At 47.5% G+C, this 26,163-nt stretch overlaps 2 protein-coding genes across 5 annotated transcripts in view; both read left to right on the top strand.

The window, feature by feature from the left end:
* The window catches only part of SPATA5 (spermatogenesis associated 5), a 413,699-nt gene that overhangs the window by 178,604 nt on the left and 208,932 nt on the right, over nt 1–26,163 (top strand). The gene's annotated exons all lie outside the window — the stretch shown is intronic.
* Nucleotides 2,574–7,352, top strand: SPRY1 (sprouty RTK signaling antagonist 1). 3 transcript variants are annotated; one of them, XM_050320694.1, is made up of 2 exons: nt 2,574–2,713; nt 5,451–7,352. In XM_050320694.1, the coding sequence occupies exon 2, from the start codon at nt 5,506–5,508 to the stop codon at nt 6,466–6,468; it is 963 nt and encodes a 320-aa protein (XP_050176651.1). In that variant the 5' UTR covers nt 2,574–2,713; nt 5,451–5,505; the 3' UTR covers nt 6,469–7,352. The 3 variants fall into 3 exon arrangements, with proteins under 3 accessions (XP_050176651.1, XP_050176654.1, XP_050176652.1); XM_050320697.1 differs by lacking the exon at nt 2,574–2,713 and adding an exon at nt 3,411–3,428; XM_050320695.1 differs by lacking the exon at nt 2,574–2,713 and adding an exon at nt 3,473–5,293.

Below are 26,163 nucleotides of genomic sequence, written 5' to 3'. Positions count from 1 at the left end.
ATTCCATGCCAAAGATTTGTGTGCCATTTTTTGCCCTTGGGCCTCTGTAATTGGCAGATGGTATTTATGGTTTGTCTATATCAGCAAACTGTTTATTGCCAGCTCAGAAGTATTAGAAGTCATATTATTACTAGTATTTTAGTGTTTTAGTGTTCAGTATAGAACCTTTAATGCACAAAGATTTTACTTCCTAAAGAAATATGTGGTTGAGGTAAAGTTTTTGTATAATGATGAAATTTTCAAAATTTCGGTTTCGGTGTTTTCTTTCCAAGCTTAGTGAAGTTTAATGAAAAACAATTGTGCTACATCCATGAGTGTGAGCTGGGTGGACAGACTGTCACCGAGGGCCACCTCTGTACTAGTGTGTTCTTGTTCCTAGGGATTGTTTGCTTTTGGATGAATGTTCCTGCTAAGCAACTCCATGTATATTTAGCACATACTTCTTTTCTTTGAGGCAGAAAGGTGGGAGAATATGATTTGTGTGAAAGACGTCTGTAAAAAGCCAGTTAGAACGTTTCAGATAAACTTGGGGCTGCAGTGATTTTCAGCCAAGCACTGGAAGCCTCAACTTCTCCAACACTTTGCTTGTTATTATGAAATAATTCTCAGAATTTTGGTGTCCTTTACATCATTTTCCCATGTTCTTTTAGTTGCCTTTTAAAATACTCCACTCAAAACAAACAAACAAAAACATCAGAGGTAGTATCTGGCCATAAAACTAATGGCTTTGAAGGCGTCCCTGTACCTCTTCAGCACCATGGCAGAGGTGCAATGCTGCGCTTTGAATGGGACCTTCCTGAGGCTGGGCTGGAGAGGCGGGAGAGAAAGACAACAGGATAAATAACCCGTGTCCTCCCTCGGTCCTTCAGCGCCAGCTGCAACACGGTGGGAAGCGCCGTTTCCTATCTCATGGAAGGATGACAGGAGCAAGTGCGTCCCGAGGTGCTCAGCTGTCTCTGTGACGGGCTGAAAGAAGCAGAAGATAACCTCGTGAATATAAACGCGTGGCTACTCCACCTGGCCAGATCCCGCCGGGAAGGCGCTGACGGTAAGAGACACACCGGAATCTCTCCGCAGCGCTGTCAGGGGAGCGTGGCAGGGACTTCAGCCCCTCGGCAGAGCCCCTCCGCGGCGGTGCCCCGGCGGCAGCGGGAGCGTGTGCGGGCCGGGCACCGCCGGGACGAGCCCCCGGGGCGCTCCCTCTGCCGGCCGGGCCCCGGGGGACCGGGACAACGAGGGGGCCGGGCCCGCGGAGGGGCCGGTCCCCCCCCTCCCGCCCCCGTCGCGGCGCGGGGAGCGGCTCCCGGCGGGAGGGCGGGGAATCCACGCCGGGATTTCGGTGACACGCTGACATCAGGGGGGCGCGGCCGGCGGCGGGCGGGGGCTGCGCGCTGAAAGCGGCGGGGCGCGGCCCGGCTCACTCCGGCGCGGCGGCGGGGGCAGCGCGGAGCGGCCCCGGCACTGCCCCGGCGGCATCCGCGCCGCCAAATGTGCCGCGGGAGGCGGGCGCTCACCCCGGCCCTAGGTAAGCCCGGGCGGCGCTCGCACAGCCCCGTCCCGCCGGGTCAGGTGCGGGCGGGCGGCGGGGGCTCCCTCCCCGAGCCCGGGCTGCGCTGCGCTAGCGCTGCGCTGGGGGCGGCCGCCGTGCGGGAGGTGCGGGGAGAGCTGAGCTCCGCTGCGGGGCAGCGGGCGGGAGAGCCGGGGGTCGGCTCCCCAACTCGGGCGAGCAGCGCCGAGCTGGTCGCGATTCGCTGGTCATGTAGAACCTCCGGGTCGGTGTCTTTGCCCGTCCCGCCCGAACCTGAAGGGGTCTGTCTGGCGCGACCCTCTCGGGATCGCGAGGAGCCTGCGGAGCCCCCGGTGCCGGGCTGCGGCGTGCGCGGCCACCGCGTCCTGCCCCGTGCCCCGAGCCTGTCACCCGGCCCCCGGCAGCGACAGCCAGCACATGGCTGCGTGCAGGGAGCTCGCAGGGCCATTGCGCGCTGCCGCTGGCTCCTTTCGCAGCTTGCTCTGGAGAGCGAGAGCAGCTTCGTGGTTGGTTTAGAAAGAAAACTAAAAAAAAAAAAAAAAAAAAAGGAGGGGGCAAAAAAAAAAAAAAACCTGAAACGAAAAAAAACTCCAACCAAAATTTCTCGCACCAGGGGTTGTGGTTGCACTTCGCCAGACGGGACTTGCGGCGAGGACCATGCGGTGAAGCCGAGCGCCGGAGCGGGACCGCAGCCCTGCGCTCACCGGACGAGGAGAACAAACAGCCCGAGCAGGAGCCGCGCACCCGCCGCCTCTTCCCGGAGACCTGCATCGCAACAGCCCCGCTGCCTGCCGCAGCCTGCCGCTGCCTGAGGCTCGATCCAGACACACCGCTCTGCAGGAAGGGCTGGATTTGCTGCCCGTCGCCTCCGGACGGAGAGCCCCGCTGCCGAAGGAGAGCGCTGCTCCCCTGGGCGCCCCGCGGAGGAGCGAGCCCGGGGACGGGCGGCTGATGCTGACCCCCGGGAGAGGGGGGCTGCGCCGAGCAGCACAGCGGGGCTTCCCTCCGCTGGCCCACTAGGACGTGGAGATCGGCGAGCGAGGGCTGTGCGGGGACGAGGAGCGCAGCCCGCCGGCCTTCCCCCGCCCCGCGGGGCCGGCAGGGCGAGGAGCCGGGGCCGCGGCCCCGCCGCCCCTCGCCGCCCGCTGGATTTGCCGTTCCCGGTGACTCCCCGCAGATACATCAGTAAGTTGGGGACCCCGCCGAGCGCTCGCAGCGGGGCCGGCGCTGCCGCACCGAACAGGTGCCGCGGGGCGCAGCGGCGCCCGCCTGGCGAGGGGCGGCCCTGGCCCCCCTCCCACCGGCCCCCTCCTGGAATACAGGGACCGGGATCCCGCGGGAGGGGCTCGCGGGGCACCGCGGTGGGCTAGGGAACGAGCAGGAGGTGCAGAACACCCGCCAAGCCCTCCTGGCAGGCGGGGTGCGGAGGGTGCCGGACCGCGGCGCGGGGAACCCCCCGGGGCTGAGCGGCCGCTCCCCCTGCCCGGTGCTGCCGCTTTAAGCGCCGGGCATTCCGCCCTCCCGAGGCAGCGCCGGGCTCTGCCGCTCTGCCCTCCCCAGCGGAAGGGAGAGAAGGAGGGAAAGAAAAATAATTTAAAAAAAAAAAAAAAAAGCGCCCATGTTTTCATTCATAACTTTTTTTTTCCCCCGTTTTCCCCTCCTCTTCCTTCCTTTCCGTCAGCGCCGCGATCCGCTCCGCTCGGGGCGCAGAGGGCGCCGCGCCGCCGCCCGCCCGGGGCTGCGGGAGCGGGGCGGGACGGGGGGGGCTGGTGGCGTGTCCGAGCGGGTGCGGAGAAGGGGAGGGAAAGGAAGGGGGAAGGGGGATCCCACCCCCAGAGGTGTGCGGGGAGGGAGCGCAGCCCCCGGGTGCAGAACCGTGAGGGCTCTCGCCGCCTGCAGCGTACGTTGTTTTATTATTCTGTTTTGCTTATTTTTATTTTATTGTCCGGGGGGAACCGGTTTACGACCGATCTGCGCGGGGGTGGAGGTGGCTGGTTCAACTCTCGCCCCGGTCTGCAGCTGGGCTTGTCAGTCTGCGCCGCGTTGATGTTGCGCTTTCCCCCCAAAGATGGCACTGGATGTCTTTCGCATTTTCTTGGGATATTGTTTTTCATCCCCCGGGGAGCCCAGCTCCTGGCTGGTACAGCTGTAAATCTTTCCCTTTTCGCATTCATTCACCCTTGGTCTGTTGTGGATTTGTATTCAGCGCTCGTGAAGGAGGCGGCTTGTTGTGTGGGGTAGGAGGAAATCCTTTGCTGTGAGGGCGGTGAGGCCCCGGCACAGGTTGCCCAGAAAAGCTGTGGCTGCCCCATCCCCGCAAGTGTCCAAGACCGGGTTGGATGGGGCTCTGAGCAACCTGCTCTAGTGGAAGGTGTCCCTGCCCATGGCCAGGGAGGTTGGAACTGGATGGTCTTTAAGGTCCCTTCCAACCCAAACCGGTCTGAGATTGTATTTTATGAATTAGAAGTGAGCGTGTTTGGTTTTTCTTTTTAGTCTGGTGGCCCTAAAGCCCACACAGGTGACGCTAGATGTAAAGTGAAGTCTTTGACTGCCGGGTGAGCACAAAGACTTTGTGTCCTGGCAGAAGCTGTCGCTCGCGGTTCATGCTGACTGGGTTAGAAGAAGCTTTCCTGTTCTTGCCGTCCCTGTGCTGTGGAGTGGGGAACAGCTCTGTGCTGGCTGTGGGTCTGGGTAGGCAAGACACTTTCTTGGGATTATTGGATGAATTTTGGAAATGCTTGATAGCACCTTTCCCTGCTTTCAGGTAAACAGGTATGACGTCTTGGAGGGCAGTGAAAAGGGACTTTTCCTCTGGCTGACAGTAAAGAAAATCAGGGTTTTTTTCCTTGGTTCCCTGTATAAATGTTGCATATAAATACTCAGCTGAATTTCTACATAGGTCCAGAACTGTCACTGCAGCTTTCTGAGTGAGCATTGCAATTTTCATGTTGCCACCTAGGGAGGATGAAAAGGGATAGAAATATGTGACAGTTCTACTATTTTTCTACTATTTGAAAGACTAGAAGATGTTTTATTTATTTGAGAAGCTTTTAATCTGTCTGGTGAAAATGGATTTGTTCTTTGTTTGTGTTTTGAGGTTGTTGTTGGGGCTTTTTTTATCTGCTCTTAACATTCTTATGAATCCTCAGGTACTTTTTGTCTGACACCTAGTTAGATCTTAGCCTTTCCTACCCCATTTTTCTTTCACACCCTGGCCTGTGGTCAGGAAATACTTGAAAACAGGTTGTTTGCACCCTTGCTTTAATTTTATAAGGAGCCTGTTAGATCTGTAGGCTGAGTTACTTTCTCATAGAAAATGTCTTGGCCACTTGACAGCACTTAGTTCAGGACTGTGTAATGCGCATACGTCACTTTAGGAAGGAGACTTTCCAAATGCACTAGGAAGCAAATCTGTTGAGCTTTCTGATGCTGCAGATTCAGGGAGAAGAGTGAGAACTGGTCGTGTTCCTTACTCTGCCATGTGGAACATGAACAGGATGGTGTTCTTGCCTGTTTCCAACTGAGTTTTGGGGGCGTTTGGAATTGCTGTTGCTAGTTAGGCAGATGTTGAGTTCAGTAGCAAGGGAGAAGCACTTCCCATGGCTTGCCAAGCAAGCATACCAGCTAACGCTGTTTTTTTAAAATGGCATGGGGTCTCCTTTGCATTCCTCATCTATGATGCCATACCCAGACTCTCCCCACTACTGGACTTTGGCCAGATCCTCAGCGTTGCTGTAATCCCCTGCTGAAAGAGATCAGTACCAGGTGGCTCGGGCAGTTTGGGCTTTGCCAGATCATTTCTGTTTTCAGAAAGTCTCCCGTGCTTTACCCCTCTTCTGCCCTTGATCTTGTGTGTGTGTGTGTGTGTATACATGTACACACGCGGTGTTTATTTACACCTTCTGTCTTCTTCTTACTCCAGGGTTTCAGATGCATGCCAGGTTCCCGCTGAATGCCAGCAGCAGAGATCACTCCAGATGGAGCCCCAAGGTCAGCATGGCAGCGGCGGTTCCGTGGTGGTGATTCAGCAGCCCTCCTTGGACAGCCGGCAGCGCTTGGACTATGAAAGGGAGAGCCAGCCCACGACGATCTTGTCGCTGGACCAGATCAAGGCCATCAGGGGCAGCAACGAATACACCGAAGGTCCGTCTGTGGTGAAAAAGTCCGCTCCGAGGACAGCACCGAGGCAGGAGAAGCACGAAAGGACTCACGAGATTATACCAATTAATGTGAATAATAATTACGAACACAGGTCCAGCCACGTGGGGCACGTGGCGCATCAGCACAGCACGAGGGCTCCCGTCCTGAGCCGGTCGACCAGCACGGGGAGCGCGGCCAGCTCCGGGAGCAACAGCAGCGCCTCCTCGGAGCAAGGGCTGCTGGGGCGGTCACCGCCGTCCCGGCCGGGCTCCGGCCACAGGTCCGATCGGACAATCCGGGCGCAGCCCAAGCAGTCGTCCCTGATCGTGGATGATCTGAAGGGTCCTTTGAAAGAGGACTTGACGCAGCACAAGTTCATCTGCGAACAGTGCGGGAAGTGCAAGTGCGGGGAGTGCACGGCGCCGAGGGCGCTGCCGTCCTGCCTGGCCTGCAACCGGCAGTGCCTGTGCTCGGCCGAGAGCATGGTGGAGTACGGCACCTGCATGTGCCTGGTCAAAGGGATCTTCTACCACTGTTCCAACGACGATGAAGGGGACTCTTACGCGGATAATCCCTGCTCCTGCTCCCAGTCACACTGCTGTTCTAGGTACCTGTGCATGGGAGCCATGTCCTTGTTCCTGCCTTGCTTGCTCTGCTACCCTCCGGCCAAAGGATGCCTAAAACTCTGCCGAGGGTGCTACGACCGCGTCAATCGTCCGGGTTGCCGGTGCAAGAACTCCAACACGGTCTATTGTAAACTGGAGAGCTGCCCCTCCCGGGGTCAGGGCAAGCCCTCATGATTTTGGGAGGGAGGTTTACTTCCTCCAACTTCAGTTTTTCAGGTTGTAGCTGATTTTTTTTGTTTTTTCTTTTCTCCTTTCCTTCTTCCCTTCCTCTCCTGTTTTGGGAGGACTGTCCTTTTCCTTTCCTTTCTGTCTCCCCAGCTTCAGATACACAAGTCCTTCCCTTTGCATCTTTGCTCTCCTCTTCCTATTGACTTGGCTGAGCGTGGAGTGTTTCACGTAGTCGTTGCTGCTCTTTGGTAAGTGTGGACCTGGTATCTGCACCTGCCGCTCACTTGGGCAGGGTCTTTGAGTTTGTTAACAGAACCACTCCTGAAAGAGACAGTGAGGGCTCACTGGGCTCTTGAAGCTTCTTGCTCCGTGAATCTCTCTTCCCAAAGATGTTTTTCCTTCTCAGCAGTTTATGGTGGTTTTTTTCTTTCCTTAACCTCCCGGTAGCCAAGGAAGAATATCTTTCCTGAGTGAGCTGGATTGTGAAATAATTTTTCGTGTGTGTTCTTTCTGGAGAGGGATGAAAAATAAAGGCTTCACCAAATGAAAGGCCTGACTCTTCTATAAGCAGCCTGCTTCTTTTTGCATCTTTCTCCCCCTTGCCTCCCTCTCTTTTTGTCTTAACTTTTGGAACATTCTCAGACCTGAGAATTACCCTGTCTCCTGGTTTGGTTTTTATTTTTTTTTTTTTTTTACATTTTCAGTGTAACTTCAGTTTTTGCTACACCGTGTAGATCTTCACATTGGAGACATTGTGGCTGCAACATACTCATTTGTTTCTTTTGCTGTCCAATCTTTGAAGGATATTGCTCACTCCACCCTCCTAATCCCGTTCTTATAGTCTGTCAGTATCAGTTGATATTAAAGTTGGTGGTGTTCATGTATCCAAACAGCCTTCAGGTGTCATTGAGTCACCTAAATGTTCTTGAATCCTTCAAGTTTCTTGTGATCCTTTGGTTTAGTGAGTTTAGCTCTGCTCCGTACTTTATAATTTTATTCTGTCCCTGTTTTATTGCCTTAGCCACAAATTGTGGTCCTTTTTTGTATATTTTATGTATAAAACACAAAGTTGAATCCCAACTATTTTTAAGACAAAAGTCTGTTAAAACTTTTTTTATTGTAAAGAATATTTATTATGTGAATCTCTATTATTTTATGATATTTATTGCAAAAGACTTTGAAAATGTACTCATGTCTGAATATAACAAAATATCAATACTTAACGATATAAGGATGACACGGAGAAAGTACATATGTTAACTATAATGCAGAAAATATATTAATTAATGAAAATGGCTCTTGAGTTCTTTTGTTACAACGACAGGTTGTGAGCTATGTGTGGAGTTTCTCCTTGAGGTCTGTCAGGTGGCAAATAACCTCCTATCGATACTTCAAAACCACTAGTCTGTGCTCTAGTTTAGTTTACCTAATTTTAAGTTCACCAACTGTATAAGTTTTTGCTATGGGATATTTAATACAATTGAATATATGTTGTGCTTACCAGTGCCAAAAAGTGGAGGCTCTATTTATTTATCAAAGCATTTGGAAAAATACAGTTGTGGAGGAGGAAACCGCAACTTCCAAGTTGGTGGGTTTGTTGTTTTTGGTTTGTTTGTTGGTTTGTTTTTTTTTTTCCTTAAGGAATATCACATTAACGTGTAAAGCCATTTTAAGTTTTCCTACATAAAACTTCCTGGCTGGTTAAATTGTGCAGCAACTGAAGAAATTAACCTCCCAAGCTCAAATCTAAATAAATAGCAAGAGGTGGGATAAAAATAGCGGTTGTGTTGCTGCAGTTTTGCTAGCTTTGAAATTTGGGAATGTGTGTGCTTGGGCCTGTGTCTGTGGCTTATTTGGTTCTTTTCCCATGCGTTTTCCAACGTCAACTGAAACTATCTTCTGTCTTCAAATTAAAGGCTCTTAAGGGTGACCTAAGTGTCACAGCTACTTGTGGCCATTTAACACACATTCAACAGAAAAGGCTTTTCATTAGGAGTGAATGGGGAGACCTCATTCTTCTCCTTGTGTGGGTCAAGGTTACACTGCAGCTCTCCCGAACTTAAAAGTTTTATTAAATGATGTAATTTCACATGGTGGGTTCAGAGTAAGTGGTTCTAGAGAAACTCCACTTTAGAAGGCAGTAATGACTTGACAAATGTGCCATATCTTGCTTTTTTTTTTGAGTCCTGCTGCTCTGAATTGCCGTATTCAAACTGCCCTGACTTCCCAGCACGCTGATGATTTGAATAAGCTCGTCCCTTTTAGTTAATTCTGTCAAGTAAAAGAGCTGACTGAAAAGCTGCGTTTTTATCGAATGGCACAGATGACCTCTGGGAGGTATGAAGTGGCTGCATCTAGGAGAGCCCTTGCTTTGCAGTGTGCATTTGGTACTGCCGCTCACCCAGCCTCCGTGTGACCAATGGGAGGCTTGTGGGGCAGCGGTGGACGTATAGGAATTCTGCTTTCCAAGGTTCACTCTTCCTGAGATGAAGCAAAAGCCAAGAGAAGAATGTTTTATGAGGAGCGGGCGACTTGCTTTGCACTGCTGCGCCGTCACCACTGCGTCTGTAACAGCGACAGCTGCAAACAGGCCTTGGGAGACAATGAAGTCCTTGTCCTGCAGTCGCCGCTGGTCAGATCTGCCCATTTGTAACTGCACTGACACCCAAAAACACCCAGCCAACTGCCTCTTCGTAGCTGGATGGGGTCCAGCTCCATGTTGAGTAAGTTTGCTCGAAGGGTGTCAGTTGTGCCTCTTCAAGAAATGTGTTACACTCCATACCTCTGTCTCTTTTTTTTCAGCCAGGTGACTTATCTGGGGGTTTGGGTGAAGGGAAGTCCCTTCAGCAAGCCAGAATTCAAGTCTTGCTTTGCTTAGTGTCTTGAAACTCAGGGTAAGAGATGAGGTTTTGGTTTGGTTCCTAGCAGAAGAAAACCCAAAGGGCCCGCGTGTACTTCATCTCTTAATTATTATCTTCCATCACAAGCTATGTCACAGCACTCTTTTAGATTCCTTTTTAAACAAATCAACAAAACCTAAGCTGTAGTTAGTCCCACTAATGCTCCCTTTTCTAACTAGACTTTGGGAATTACTTCAGGTTGCAGTTCCTTGGGAGGAAAATTTGGCTTGACCTACACAGCAATGAGAAGATAACAGTTCCCTGGGTGTCTTAAATGGTTTCCTAATTGCCAGGCCTTACCTAGACAAGGCAGTGTTAAAATAATGAGTATAATGAGTTGTTTGTGTTTTGTTTTTTCTTTTTTTCTTGTGTTAGATGATTTATCATTTGTACTTAACAGACATGTGTATTTGAGTTCAATTCCAGGTCCTCTGGTTGTTACCTTGTGTTATGGAAATGGCTGGGAATTCATTCAGGCAGATGGATTTTGTGGTGTAGGACCATGCAGGGTCGCCTGAGAGCACATGAATGTCTTTCTAGCGGAAGAAGAATCGAGCAAGCTGACAGGTGGATGAAGTAACTCTCCACAGTTTGAAGAGACAAGAGTTACATTAAATATGCAGTTAGAAGTGGTCAGTCACTGTAGCCTGTTCTAGTTTCCGCAATGTAGCAACTGGAATGGCCTTCCAAGGGTGCTGTGTTGTGTTGTGTTGTAAGGGGGTGTGCTGAGGGCCAGTGGGATTTCTGGCAATTAGGAGGCTGAAGTGCAGATTTCAGTCCTTCAGCCCAAAATTTGCCAGTAAGGCTGTTCAAGGTTACTCCAACAGGTCTGTAGAGTGCCAGACTGTCACTGTTACAATGCAGGTCATAAAAGTTACTTCTTGACTGTTTTCTGATAGCGTTGAGATCTTGTTTTGAAAAATAAAGAGAACTCTGTATAAAATGATGGTGTAATTAGGTGATAAGTGCAGCTGACCTACTAACCTAATTGTAAGGGTTGGTGATGAATTTGGCCAAGGCTGCCATCTGGTTATACACAGCAGAGGCCTCAGATGTGCCACATAAGGTCTGGGCTGAGGGAAAAAGGGAAGTCCCTTCAGCAAGCCAGATTTCAAGTCTTGCTTTGCTTAGTGTCTTGAAACTCAGGGTTAAGAGATGAGTTTTGGAAATAACAATTTATCAATAAAACCGGTTGGTAAATAATGTTTCCACATTTCCTGCTGGAGGAATCCGTGGCTGGGGTGAGAATCTGAGCTCAGGGTTGGGGTGTTTCTCTAAAGACGGCTTCATTACACTAATTCTGGTGTGGGTGATAGCGTTATCCGAGGGGGGATAATGCTTAACAAATGAAAAGGACTTGCTCTTGTTTATGGTCCCATATCATAGAGACAGGTGGGAGAGGATTAGCTCCTCTGTCTGTGATAAAGCAAATCTGTTAAGAGGGATTAAAGGGGCTAGATGAAGCGTTTTAATGGACTTATATGAAGTAATAGATTTTTGTCCTGGAGGAATGTTCAGGACTCACTGATGCTTCTGCATTTCTTGTTCTGCTAAAATTACCTCCATATTCTGAGGAATCCTGATTAATTGTTGGCCTTCTTCCAGCTGCAGCATTTGTGTGTCAGTCATGGTGGTGCTTCAAAAAACCTGGAATAAAATGTTGTTCTGCTGTCACACAGCTGGATTTACCAGCCTGACACAGCAAATGGGTTGCACAGGTCTTGTTCTGATGAGCCTTCATTTGGTGGGCAAGTTGCTTTTAGGGCAGATCTTCATCATCTGTACTTCCTTGCTGTGGCTGTTTGACCTTCCTCTGGCCAATGGGAGGGGCCGAGGCTGGTTAACCAGCCATTTGGAGCCCGTGTTAACAAGCTCTGTACTTAATGGAAGGATCTGTTCAAAAAACTTGTAATCTCCAGAGTGATTTTTACAGCTTGGTTTATATTTGCGATAAAGAGGTGCAGTGCTGTTGGTTTTCCCAGTATGGTGCTTGCAGCTGCCATTCCCACTCCTCCTGGTGAAGGTGTCTTTTGAGGCGAGGTTCTTATTTACTTATTGATAAATACAAATCCAGGACAGGTTTCCTCCAGACCACACGTGGTCTTAAACTTCTTAGGTTTAAGTATATGGGGGTGAAACCCTAATCTTACCGAATAACTTTTGTTTTTAGCATCAAAGAAGGACTAGAAGCTACCTGCATCTTTCAGTATTCCTGATACATGCATGTGAGTATTACAAAAGGAAGAGAAACAATTACTTCCAGGGGAAATAATTCCAAAACTAGCTTGAAAGTGCGTGAATTGCTCTTTTTTTTTTTTTTTTTTCTTTTTTTTTTTTTTTTTTTGGAGCAAGGAAACATACATTTGGTTAGTCCTTAGGGAAAGGTGTGCCCGATAGCCGTGCCTCTGGCATTGGAAGCACGCCCTGTTTTGTAAACCTTTGTATACACTTATACAGTGCTGCGACCTGAAAACAAACATCCTCCAGAACACGTTGTCCGGAGGCACAAACGTCTGACAGAGGCTCTGCCCCAAGGGGCTGAACCCCATTGTGTTTGTGCAAGAAGGAGCACAATGGGACATCCTGCCTGACCCCTCAGGGTCGCTGCCGTAGTCTGACTGGGTTTATTCCGTGGAATATTTCTTCTGAATGGAGCTGATGGATTTACACCAGTGATTGAGCTGGCCAGGCGACAGAGCTCTCACACTGCCTTAGGAATGCGGAGCGCTCCGAAGTGTTAGGATGTGCTCAGTTTGTAGGAAAAAGTGACTGTGAGAAGTAGCTGGAATCCCCAAAGCATTTGCTGAAATTACATGACTGATTAACTATTTAATGGATATTTTAAATGAAACTGCTGGGGTTTTATGCTTAAACTTCCAAACCACGTGACAGTTCTCCCAGTGCTGCAAGGATTTGTCTTCCACCAGTTCAAACAGGAGGAAGAGATGAATTTGCATGACCTGGTAAAGGTCCCCTCTGTTACACTCTCCAAAACAGATTTTCTTGTGTGATGTTTGATTTGTTGCCTTTCAATCCACGCACTTTATGAGTAGGACACTTCCAAATGAAAATGAATAAACTACTTGCCTGGAAGGAAAGGGGAAGTGCTGGAGCTTTTCTCTAAGCTGGATACTGGGAGATTGCACTATTCCTTCTTTTTATATCAAGGTCTCCTTATCTAAATCTAGTCTCATTTATCCCTCATCTCTTTGAGAGAATAACTGTGCTCTTGCTCACTTTTCTGCATGGCATGCCAAGTTCTTCTGGATGAAATGTGCTTATGACTGTGTGAGCATCTGTGCTGTCACTGAGGCACTTGCTGATTCAATACATTTCTACATGTTCTGTGTCTTGTCCTAATCATGGTGAGGATCAGCCAGGTTAGTCAGGGTGGGAAATACATTATAGTTGGATCTCACGATATTGTTTCAGTCCAAAGTTCAGCTCTAGGCAGAAACTTTGCCAAAGTTTGGCCCTACCTGGGCTTGAATTTACTGATCTGTAAGGGGTTGTGAGGAAATAACTGTTATGGTTGAAAACCCATCAATTCTGCTGTGTTAAATAGTCAAAAGGGTCTCTCTGAGACCAAGTGGTAGACACGTAAGACACCCTTCTGGAGCCTCCACAGACATTTTTGTATGGGCTTTCAAACCTGGAGCTTTGGAGCCTGTGCCCTTTCTTCCTCCCTTTCCATCCCCTGCCCTATACTGCAGGAGGAGCACTTGCCATGGTAGCTCCAGAGTCATCCATCACTGCTGCCCGGTGCAGATAACATCCCCTGGAAAAGTTAACCTGATTTGCTCTTCCTGCTGACAGCTCTAATGCACTGGGTTTGGGAGGACTTCATCTGTTCAGGTGGCAAAAATTGCAGTACCTCCTTAGCAGGGAGTAGCTGGAAGCATTCTGCACTTGGACTTAAGTTCTTTGAAATTAACTGTGCCTGGCAAAACAGCTCTGAGGGAAATACCCCCCCCCCACCTCCTTTGGCTGCTGGGAAAAGTGAGGCTGGAGGGCTGCGAGGAGCCGCGTTGTGAGGCACTGACACAACCAGGAGCCTTTGACCAGCAGTGGTTTAATTACTGAGTCATTCTTCTGTACAGAAGATGAATGGATGGATGGATGGATAGACAGGAAAACCTCTTCCTGCCTGAAACTGTAGCACTTTCAGGAGATTATTTCAAAGTTCTACGTTGTAATATGCCATAGATGGGGATGGGGGGGGTGATGGCTTAGAAGGATTGTTAATACTCTTGGAGGATTGTTAATAATCTTGGGAAAATACATAATCCTAACACGAGGATTAATTTGAAATGGTCTTGGGACAGCACACTTCACGGTGTGATCCATCCGTAATGAATAGTTTCCACATTTGTTAGTTTTTGGGGTCTTTTTTTTTAAAAAATAATATTTGAAAGTGGCAGGGATGCTGATCTCTGGGTGTCAGCGTTTGGATATGTGGGAAACGAGGCAGGAGCCTAAATAATGCATGTTGCTTGCAGGGCTGGAAACTAGAGCCATATCCTATGGCCTTCTAATTAAAACTCTTTATTTCCACAGATTTATTCTGTGGGCCTTACTAAATAGATCAGCCTTGGGTTTCTAATGGTGACTACTTGAGGAGGAATGTCGCCTTTGTTCCCCTGAATGGTGGGGAGCAGATTACCGGGCTGCCAATTTCCTGCTGCCTTTCAGAGCTGCAATTTGAGCCCTATTTGCTCCTGGCTCTTGCACAATTGGAAACAATGGGTGGCTTCTTTCAGGTTTCACTTCAGAGCTCTTAGAAACTGGGGAAGTGGCAAAAGCCCTACTTTACAGGTAATTAACAATAGATAATGTTTGCTCTGCGTCCCCCCCCCTTTTTTTTTCTTTTTCTTTTTTTTTTTTTTTTTTTTTTTTGAGAGCCGATAAAGGTAGAAGTACACCCCGAGCTCCCAATATAGATACTGCACGGGCAGTCTTGTGGATGCAGCCCCAGCCATAACCCCAGCAAGGTGATGGCGTGGGTCAAACCTCCAGGCACACACATGAAAAGGCAGACCAGAGGAGCTGCTGGGTTGCCAGCAATGCTGAAGGCTGAGCAGCACAGTCTGGACAAGCTTTCAGTCAGCCCAGTATGCGTGAATGTTTGCTGGTGTGAAGCTGCTCTTTGATTTAGGGCCCCTTTTTATTGTGGCCTCTATCTCCTTTATTAGGTGCACTCTTCTCATACCTTGTCGGCGTTTATGTACGGTAGTTAAATGTTTTCTTGTGGATATTCCAGTCTAGGAAACCACCTGTCCTGTAAAGTTTATCTTAAATACAGAAGCTTGTTTTACCACATAAAGATGTAAGTGGCTGTTGTTTGGCCTTATCTTGTTAATGGAGAGCTGTGGATACCTACAAGGAAGATAGAAAGAGATGCTTCTTGCATTAGTATTTATCTAAAAACAAATTGGGGCAGATGGAACTCGTCTAAATTGGGCTGCTCAGGCTGCTTGCAGGTAAGAGATGGAGAACAGAGTAAGAATCACCTGCCCTGAGAAGCGAATCCCATGTATGCATTGCAGGCTGTGGGGTAGTATGGTGGCAAGTTATGAAAAAAGAAATGGGAAAACTGAAAATAGAGCTTTGAACATGCTGATAGCGGAGATTTCTCTTGGGGAATGTAGAGCTAACCATTTATCTGGCCTTCCTGTGTATGTGGAGACTTCCTGGGGACTGTAGGTGGTTACTGAGACTGCAGACATGGATACAGGGCTACGAGCCAAAAATGGGATGTATCTAGCAGCACCTGAGGAAGTTCAGTCCCTGCACTCCATCCACGTGCATTTTAACAAGTAAACAAAGTATTAAAGAAAGAAACAAAACCAAGAAGCAGTTCTGCACTTCATGCCCGTGTTTCTGAGTTGCCCAGGAGGCTTGTAGAATTTCATTAGCTTTAACTGTGAACATGACTTCTGCTTCTTGTTCTCACCATCTGCCAGGCTTGGAAAAACTGTCTGACTCAATAACCTACTTCTGTTTCTCCTCCTTCCTGTTGTAGCTGCCCCTCTTACTACTGTGACTTCAGTGATATCTTTTACACTGTAAGTCTTACCATAGAAACTACCCCAGAAGGAGAAAAGGATTGCAGAATTGCAACACTTTGGATGTACCTCTTCTCCGGAGTGGGAGCAGATGGAAGGATGCCCGTGCCCTCTGCTGCTCATCTTCATCAGGAGCTCTGAAAAAGAGGAGGAAGAGATTCTGAGCAGAGGCTCAGAGCCAAGCTGTAGAACGGCCTCACTGGTAGTGGTAGGTTTGTTAGGGGCTTATGATCGTTTCCTCCTTTCTCCAGTTCATTGCAAATAATTTAGGAACATACAGAGATATAAATAAATTTAAAAATTAAAAAAGAGTTTCCTTTCTTTGGAAAACCACATTACATTTTAGCAGAAGATCAATAGTTATGGCTTTTGCTTCTACTTTTGCTCTAAATCCTGTACATTTGTGTTAGGGAAATGCGAGCTGCTCTAACACTAAATGTGTTTATATGTATTTATGACATAAACTTACGATGTAGTTGTGTTTGTAAACACAAGCTGCTTTGAACCACCACAGTCCACTTAAAATCCAGCCCCCTGTTTTCCATTATTCCACACCGAGGTGTTCCAAGTATCTTCCTTGGGCCTGTCCTTCCTTTCCAGGTTTCTTAGGTTCTGTTCTCCGGGAGGGGGGATAAAGAACTAGCCCTTGGTGACCAGCGTGCACTGCAGAGACCAGGCTGCTGTACCTCTGTGGTCTCTGTGCTGTCGGAGCCCTTCCCGGGTATGTGCCCATCACCTTTCCCAGCTGTGACTCTGCAGCAGCACTTCCACGAGATGCCAACGTGAAGGGTCTTTCTGGCTCTTCTGTGTCTATGTACAATACAATTATATAATAAAAGGATGACAAAAATGTCTCCCGTGAAAGGAGCTGTGTGATGGATAACCCTTTCCTCCTTCTACATTCTGTGGGCATAGAGATGTGTGGGGATATTTGCACATGCACCCAGCATAAGGCAGAGATTTTCCTCTCTTGCCTCTAAACCCCCCAGTGCCTTTGGGCAGACTGAGCTGTTTGTCATCATCTCGCTCCTACGTGATGTTCTGCCGTGGAAAATGATGCCTCCATTATGTTTTTCCAGAGGATGTAAATTTGCCAAAACAAAAGATGGGCAGAGGAATGCCTGACAACTCTGGTTTGGTTTTACATAACCTTTACAACATCTTCCCACAAGGCCTCCCAGATAAGGAGGTGCTGTGCCAGAAAGGCAGAATAGTTAAGACTTCTGGTGACCTCATCCGATCTCTCCCTTTTAAACAAGGCACTTGTTGACGGGTTACGAGACATGACATCAGAGTTTTCGGTTTCATGCCTGCAGCAACAGTGGGAAGCATCCCACGGAGGTGAACCCCCTCGCTGCTTGGTGAGGGCAGCAGTAAGACACCACAAGTGTGAGCAACGACAGCAACAAAGCAATGGATGAGTTGGACAAGGTTGTGCGATGACACACCAGAGTCAGAGGGGAAAATGTTTTTCGAAGTTCCTTAAACCGGCTCAAGGCTTGGCTGAGATGCAAGGGTTAGGTTTCATCTCCTATTATTTAGAGTTATTGCTCTTCCTGACATTTTTGGACAAGTAGTAACATTTGGTTTTACTTCCCCATCCTTTCCCGCTGCTGCACACCATCTCACCATGCTGTACATCAGGGCAAGGCTGAGGATTTTGTGCAGCATAGTCTGTACATCCTTCTTCTTCGGCCATCACCTTGCTTTTAAACCTGTCTGTCACAACAGGACAGCCACAGGGCATGGAAAGGGCTGTGGAAGCTAAAGGCTGTCAGGCTCATCCATAACTGGAGTTAAACACTTCCCCCAGTGAAGGAGCCAGATTTCAGCAGGATATGGTTATAAAGGGAGTGCTTCAGGTGGCTCTGTCTCCTTTGCCCTCTTGCACTGAAAATGCAGGGATGGCCTGTGAAGCTGGATTCCAGGTGGCATTTATTGTCTAAGGAGTCTTTGCTTCAAGTTCCTGCTGAAGCTTCAGCTCAGTCCAGACATGGAGAGGAGATGCTACCTGGCAAAGAGAAACAGGTGAAAGCACTTAGTCATCTGCAATCATTTCCTTAACAAAAGGCCTTGGTGCTGTCAGCTGGTGCATAGCCTGGGGGGTGTATTCTTATCTAGACTTAGGCAGGAAACCCTTTGATTTACAACTGGATGTAAGAAATAGGGATGGCTTGCCTCATCTGCACAGTACATTACTGGAATATATTTCCCTTAGGTTACAAACCTGAAGGATCCCACATCAGCAAGACAGAGCAGTGCCTGTGTGTGTTGTTGGCTAAGCCAGTTAGGATACTGAGAGCATGGCAGACTAACTCACCAGGATCTGTAAATTCAGAGTAAAGTGAGAAAAAATCTGCTCTGAAAGGTCTCAGTAACACTCAGCTGGTGGAAAACTCATTTGTGCCTCTTCAGAGCAGCTGGGGTACTCCACAGAATTAGGAGATCCAAATTCACCACAGCTGAGGGGAGAGACCCAGGAGCCTTTGGTTATATATAGGGGTATTAAGGAGGTCCGTTCTTTTTGAGAGAGGTCGTGGTTTGTCTTGGTCTTCTTCAGGCTTGCTGTGAGACCTGCAGCCTAAATCTGGGGGTTATCTGTTAAAGGAGAGCTGTGCTGTGTGCCTGCATCCCTTCTGGAGTCCCCCTGGAGTACATGGTGAGTTTGTGCTAAGGATATCACATAGAAATGTGTCTGTAATCCTTGACCAAGCTACAGGGGTTTGGTATGAGAATTGCAGTATCTGCTCTCGGCAAAGTGCTGGTTTTGGGTCAGCCAGAGATACCAAATCGAGGTTCTTACCAACTTGGTCTTTGCTGGGTGCCTAACTAGAGCTGAGCCTCCTCCAGAACCAGGGGCTTTGAGTGGCTTTTGTGATACAAATGGGGCATGTTTAAAGCCTTGCAAGCCCTGTTTGTGGCTGGGAATGGGAAGCTGTTTGTTTGAGGGTATTAACTGTCTGATAGCATGCCTGGCCCTCCTCGAGGTGGCCCCAGGAGCAGGGTAGATTGGAAATGCCACTTGCAATTAAAACCTGTATTTTTAAGTGCAACTCTGCTGTTCCTTCATGCTGAGAAGGGTTTCCTATCTTTCAGAGTCTTTTGGTCGCTGGGCTACACTTAATAGGATGAGATTTATTATTTTTTTTTTCCCTTTCCCCCTTGAACCACAAAGCTGCCAAGCTATCCAAGAAAGAGGCTTGTAATTAATGCTAAGTGGAGTGGAAAGCAGGGTGGCTGCTCAGCATAGGGCAGGCTCTGGCCTCAGAGAATGCTGGTGAAGCTCTGAAATAACTGTGGGTCTCTAGGTTTTTAATCATGGTACGTGGGAGTAGGAACTGCCTCCACTGCAGTGAAGATGTTTGGCTCCGTTGTGACTGGAATGTGAACATTGCACTGCTAGACATGGAACCATCCCTTTGGGTGGATTTTTTTTCTCTTTGGGCATTACAGGAAAGGCTGGATTTGCTTCTCTTTAAAAGCTTTGTGGAAGTTGTGGGTTGTGACCTTGGAGTTTGGGGCTGTGATCTTTCTGACGATAACATCATCATCTCACCTTGGCTTGTCCCTAAAGGGGCTGTTCCAGGGACACGTTTTCTTAGATATCCCCTCCTCCTTGCACAGAGCTTTGTTGTTCCAGCAAGTGGTTTCACTTTCTGAAGTGATGAAAGTGGCTGTTAAAGCAGCAGCTGTCTTAACCTGAGGCTCACCTGCTTTACATTTGTGTTTTGTTTTTTTTTTCCCCCACCACCTTCAGGTTGTTTTCTCACTGGGTTTGATGAGCAAGTGGAATGCAGTTTCCATGTCTGCTGTACAGGTTATAGACCTCACTGTGAGCAACGGGACATGGCTTTTTGCTCAACTCTTGAAGAAATAGGCAACGTGGTGGGCAATTCCTTTGCCTGTGCTTTTCTAACACCTTCAGGTGTCCAAAAATCCCTAGAGAAAAATGCCTGTGACTGCCTAGAAACCCTTAGCTGGATAACAACTGAGAATAAATAGATCAGTACTGAGTGGCAAAAGACCCATGTGACAAGCAGGAGGAGGGACACTGGGTTTTTTAACCCACTTTATAACGGTCCATTTCAATTCCACGATTTTCCTTTTCGGCTTTGTGTCTCCAAATTATGTTCTGCATTTCCATATCTGCTTGATGTCTAGACTTGTGTTGAGACTATAGCGGAACTCTACAATAGCAGAAACTCTGGTATCTTTGCACTGCCTTGGCTTGCAGGGCTGTAGAGAATAAATACCACAGCTGTTGGCTTTGACCATTTGGTCGACTTGCTGTTGGTAGTGGGGCTTTTTGGTCCCGGTAACAAATAGGCTACAGCAGAGGACCTGCTGTGTCAGGTTTCTCAGTTTTAACTCCTGCTTTGTGGGCTTTTTCGTTTGTTCGTTTGTTTGTTTTTCTTTTAAAACAAAGCCCCTCAATTGTCAACCCGTGTCTGACTTAGAATTCCTGAGGTTTTCTTTCCTTTTTGGAGGTGGCCATATAGAGAATCAATGTATGGAATATTTTTCTCCCCCGATGTCTTCGTGGATCTCTCTCCTAAACCGTATGTCGGTGTTTCCCAGCTGCCTCAGTTTCTCATGCAGATGAGCCCTGCCAAACGGTTTCCTACTGCACCCTCTTAGGACAAAGGCTCAGTTGTTGTTTTCTGTTGATAAACTGGACATTTAACTGCTTCGTTTCCCCCCTACTACAGCAGAATTAGTCGGGGGCTATTTGCTCAGGCCCCAATCCCTGGGATTGCTGGGACAATCGCTCAAGAGGTTCCGATTTAGAAACCAATGAATGTCAAGCTGAGCCTCTGAACTAAACTTTCTTTGAGATGAGCCAGAGTGACCTGCAGCGAGCTGTAAAGAAGAGTGCAATGAACCCCCCCTCCCGTTCCCTTCCCCAAAGGAAAAATATTTCCCAGACCACTGGGAACCCTCCTGACTTCCTCTCCTGTGAATTCTGGATTAGTGTGATTTGCATGCTTAAAGTTAATTCACCAGTGAACGGAGGAGGTGTCTGGGCGCTTGAATAGATTCAGCTCCTCGCTGCCGAGTGCCAAGGGCCTCCGGTGCGAACCACGGAGCGAGGGAAAGTGAGGACATGGAGGACAACTGCAGGGGTGAAGGGAGGGAGGAGGGATTGTACCATTTGTACTGAAGTGTTTGCAATTCTGCCCTCCCACTGGCCATGGCAACTGGACTGAATGTAATCTGGCCCTTTTATTTTCTTGCTTTCATTCAAGTGAGGCCATATAACAAGTGGAGAGCGAGAGGAAGGGGGGAAATGCATGAAGTATACATAATAAAGGTGATGCTGCTGAAAACGCTGTTTGCTGTTGAAAAATGCAGCCAGACTCGGTGCATTGGGAATTTGAGTGTGCTCGGTCCTTGGGAGGCTTCTTCTGAAGCCACTCTTAAAAACAAAACAAAAGCAAACAAACAAAAAAAAAGCCCGGTGTGGTTATCCCCAGGCCTTGTTCCCTGATAAGAGCCATCTCCCATGACCAAATTAAAAGGTGGGGGCTCCGTCTTGCAGCTTGCACTTGATAAGGCACGTCCCCATCCTCCTGTTGGGAAAGTTCCCATTTCCAATTTTTTGGTGCCTGGGAAAAGCCTCCTTTAAATTGATGGGGGAGGAAGAAAAAAAAAAAAAAAAAGAAGAAAAGTTTGAATCATTGCATGGAGTCACTGGCCCCGCTGAGGGGGCTTTCTCTCTCCTCTGAAGAACAGACCACGCACAAAGCCAGATGGTTCCCGTCTGCTGGCTTTATTCAATGCACTTCCTCCCACAGACGGGAGCCCTTTTGCCCTCCTTCCACCCCCCTCTTTCAAGCATCCACCACTGGGCCTTTCTGTTCTGCGGCTGGAAATAATCTTTTATTGCCCAGTTGTTCGGAAGTGACCTTTTGCCCTTGATTAGATAGCACCAGGCTCTATCGCCGGATTGCTTTTGAGCTGGCAGTTGCTTTTTTGTGTCCGCTGATCCGGTGTCAGGGAGAACAATGCAAGGCTTTGCAAAATTTTAGTCCGGCTAAGGCTCCATGTGGGATGGCTGGGGGCAGGGAGGAACGGCGTTGGATAAAGCAGCCTCGCGGACCATGATTAATTATATGAAAACATTTCCTTTAATAAACTGCAAAACAAATCGCGCTTTGGTTTGGTTTTTATATTCATCTCGCACACTGATGCGAACCGCTGCGTGCTGCTTTCCGAGCCGTTAGCTCCTCATCGGAGACAGGGAGCAAAACTGTGCCTTGTTTCTCTTCCACGGGGTTTTTGTGCCCGGTTGTGCAGGCAGGTGAGCCGAGACCTGCCCCCAAAACCCTCCAGCTGGTGTTGAGCTGTGAAACCCCTGAGTGTTTCACTGATGGGGCTGGCCAGAGGAGTTTATTTCAGGGAGATGCTCTCAGGCTCTGCTGGCAATAACTGATCCTTTTCCAAAAAGCAGCTTCGATAGCTTTAGAAAGGGGAATCTTTCCAGTTACCTGTAGAAACAGAAAAAGGGGCAGTATTTATGGAAGGTTATGGAAATTCTGTAACATGTAGTAAGGAGGAAAATAGGATTTTTAGAGAAATTTTAACCCCTGAAACCTAGAACTGATTGTGCTTTATGCCTTACTTGACACATCCTCTATTATTTTCTATTAAATATAAAATGTATTGCATCTATTTGTGCGGGTGGGAGTCTCTTTCCTAAATAAACAGATCTTGAGTTTTAGCCTAAAACCAAATGAAACAAAACCCAAACCTACCTTTCCCCTCCAGCTTGATCTGGCCTGGCTTAGAAACAGCAGGAAAGAAGCTGGTGTCCTGCAGGTTTTTCAGTGACCTGAAAGCTAAAATTAAGGAAGTTGCTTTTTGAAATAAGTTTTCGATATGTGTTCAAGACAGCTTAGTCTTCAGCAGCCTGGTAAAATAAATAAATTGTAAAAAAAAGTAAATACATCTGTTTTCCAGTCCCATAGGAGTTAAAGGAGAAAGATCACTGTTCTGCAAGGTTTTTATTGTTTGTATTTGGTTTTGAGTGTTTTTTTTCTTTTTTTAATTTTTATTTTTTTTTTTATCCTGATGGACCTTTTCTTTGGAATTCTATCACTACCCATTTTGGCAGAATTTTCTACAGGAGATAATTTGTTGGTTACTGCAATCCCTTTGTTAGCAGAGGGCACTACACTGCTCCCTTGAATAGTAACCTTTAAAAAATTATGTGTTAGCGCTCTTGGACTCAGTGATTCATCAGCAGCTTTTTAATTCTCTCAAGGCCACCCCTTCATCCGGTAAATAACACGAATGTCTGTGGTGTGGATTGGACGTGTTCTGCGTCACGAAGGCAGCTTGTGAGCTCTGTTCCCTGTCTGACTGGTCCACAGCTCCTGGAAACTTGGGCCCAGTGAGGAATGTCGCCAAGCCAAGGTGCCAGCAGGGAGCTGGGGCGGGTGCCTCCACCTGGGTCCTCCTGGTCTCAGACCAATCTGCTACAGAAGCCTGTTGGTTTCATGAATGTTAGGTGTCATAGGACTTCTCTGGGAGGCAGAGTTTGCTTATGATACATAGTTAATTCCATGCATTTTCCCTTGCGCAGCCAGTTTATCCATTTAAGTGTTATTTTTAAACAGCAAGAAACACTGGAGTATTTGTATAGATGCAGTTGCACTGCTTGGGAGATTTGTCAGGGCAGCTGAGAGGCAGAGGTGGTGTCACCTGTAGCTCTCAAGGCTACAAGAACTGTTCAATTAACACAAGCTGGGTTAATTGAACCCAGATATGTACCCATATCTTTTGGCTGTAGTCAGGGTAATGACTGCTGCTCTGTCTTCCCCCCTATGCTAAAGTTATTGGTATTATAAGGAATTTACATCTTTAAATATTTTAGGTTGCAAGGAACCTCAAAGCAGTAGTTCCAGCCTAAATTGCTTTTACACAGTTTCTAATTTGTGGGAGTTCAGGATACTTTTTTTAATGAGTATTGATGAAGAATAGCTATAGGAAAATTCATACCAGCAAATTTATTTTAATTCTTTCCACTTGTCAAATCTCTTATATGGGTTCAGTGATGGCAGTATGATAGTTTCTCGGTCAGGTTTGAAAGATGTCAGTAATAGCAGAAGAAACTTCAGAGTAACTCATGACTTTTTATCAAGTGGAAAAAACATAACCCAGTGTGAGGCAAAGTAGTATATCTGGTTCTCATCGTCCTGCGTAGGAACCCACGTATCTGTAACAGAGGGCTATTTCCACTTACTAATGTCTCTGCTGTTGTTAGCCAATAAGATGCCCCACGGCTGTCAGCAATGTTGTTTTCAACTTCTGTGCGTGTTTTCAGATTTTTTTCCGCAGATAGTGACACCTCCTTGCCCACTGTCTACGCCTTGCAGGCTGTGCTGCAGCCCACGGCTGCCCTTACCCTGTGCCATACACACATCAGGGGGCTTAAGAGTATGTCAACACTTGTGGCTGTGGTGTTGTAGGACAGAGACAGGTAAGCCAGATGAAACTTCCGCAAGCCAACCACAGCAGTGTGGGCTTTGATGTGGGCTACCTTAGCTGGCTTCTCCCTGTCACCTCCGTGATAACGTGCTCGCAGAGGAAGTCGTGCTCTAAAACACATCAAGTGGTTGTTTCATGCCCTAAATCAAGGGTGTTATCACCCACAGGTGTCTCTTGGACTAAAGCTTGATCTTCCCCATCCTCTTTGGAGGGGGAAGTGTGGATTTCTGATCAAGGTTGTGAGCTGCTCCTCCTCCTCCTCGGTTAGAGGGGGCACCTGGGAAATTCCTTGTGCTCAGGTGGAAATTGCTCTGACTTGGCTGCTTACCCTTGGCTTATTCCTACTGGGTCCAAGCACACTTTCAGCTCACAACACAAGATAGGACGAGGGGGAATGGTTTTCAAATGGAAAAAGGTGCATTTAGTTTGGACAGAAGGACAATTCTTCACTATGAGGGTGCTGAGGCCCTGGCACACGTTTCCCAGAGAAGTTGTGGATATCCCTCCCATCCCTGGAAGTGTTCAAGGCCAGGTTGGACAGGGCTTTGAGAACCCTGGTCTAGTGGAAGGTGTCTCTGCCCATGGCAGGGGGGTTGGAATTAGATGGTCTTTGAGGTCCCTCCCAACTCAAACCATTCTGTGATTCAGTCCTGCCAGCTCTAGCCTAGAGTGGCTTTAACTGAACCAATATACGATATGCAATTATCCTGCAGAGAGGCAAAGGGGATGGAGCTAACTGGGAAGCTTAAAGGAAGACTGGTTTGACTTATTTAAATTTTACAGGGCTTAAATACACTTTTACTTCCTTGACAGTTGTTAGAATTCTTTTTTTTTTTTTACTACTTACAGGAGACTGAATATTGGAGCTGGCTTTTGCTTCCTCACACTGTTTCATCCTGAACAATCTTTGAAAGCTTTTGCCATGTTAGATCTGCCTAAATAAATTACCTTGGAAAATTAACAAAGCATTAAGATGCTGAAAAACTGGGTTGCATACAGGAAAAGCTTTAGATACCTGAAGCTGTTTCAGGATACGTGTGCATATGGTGGGAGACGGGGAAATGAGTTAATTTTCTATATTCCTAACTTGTTCCTTTCTTCTCCAGCACTGTTTGCCTGGGAAAACAATGATTGCCTTTCAGCCTTTTCTTCCCTTTCAAAGAACTGGGATTTAGTCAATGGGACTATTTACATGCAAAACGTGAAGCATATGCATAAGTGCTTGCAGGACTGTGGCCTTTCATTGTCCCTAAAGCATCTCTGCTTTCCGGTGGCAGATGAACTTGTCATTTTAAAACTCGTAATAAACAAAATTGAGTCATTGCGAGCAGGTAATTAGCCTTAAGAAAAATAAACAAGCTCTAAGCAGTTTAGGAAATGTTTTCCCCACCCTCTAGCTGGGGAAAATGAGGCACTGCCCTTTGAAATGATGTTAAAGTGCAGGAATAAACGTATCGAAATGCAACTGGTGATGACGGTAAGTGGGGTAGAATCTGCTCTTGATTGTGCTGAAAGCATATCTTTGAATAAGACGCTGACAGCGCTGGGTTTTCTGTACTCAGTTTATATTTAGCTTTGACTTATCTTCCTGCCTGTACTGCAAGATGTGCAGCTTGCACAGTGCTCCTCTGATCGTTTGCTGAGCAGTGAAGTCTTCTGTGTAAAATAACAACAAAAGCAGGACAACTTAAATATCCCTCTCCCCTGCCCTGCCGTCTTTCAGCCCGATATCTTTCATTTGGGTAGATTAACCAAAGCACTTGTTGTCTGTCTAATTTGGTGACTACAGGAGACAACTGTGACAGGAAACTTGCTTATCAAGATATGTCGAGGAAATAGCTCTAAGTGTGAGATGATGTCATAGCGTTTGTGCTTTTGTTAAGGCTCCTTGAGGTGAGAAAAGCTTTGTTGTAAAACTATTTTCTATCTAATCTTCATGTTGTGAGTCTCCTACTTGAATTGTGCTGGGATCTAATTCCAAAAATTCACTCTTTCGTTGGGTGTTCAGCCAGGATTTTACAGTGTGTACATATTCAAGCCTGAGGTAGGCTATAAAAATCACTGGCTTCCCAGATGACTTCTCTCTGCCTCAATCACCTCCCACCCTGACTGCAATAACCAAAACCATTCAAAATAAAGCCCAGAGATCACTATGCTCCTTACTAAGACCAAGGACTCCATGTCCTACTCCTTGTACAGCACTGAGCACTTTGAAAGCTAAACAAATAACAACCCTATCAAAATAA

Source organism: Myiozetetes cayanensis, unplaced genomic scaffold (genome assembly GCF_022539395.1).
Source record: "Myiozetetes cayanensis isolate MyiCay16 unplaced genomic scaffold, myiCay2020 scf24, whole genome shotgun sequence".
NCBI classification, from domain to species: domain Eukaryota; kingdom Metazoa; phylum Chordata; class Aves; order Passeriformes; family Tyrannidae; genus Myiozetetes; species Myiozetetes cayanensis.
The sequence above is the reverse complement of the archived record's forward strand: the minus strand, read 5'-3'. Positions and strand labels throughout refer to the sequence as shown.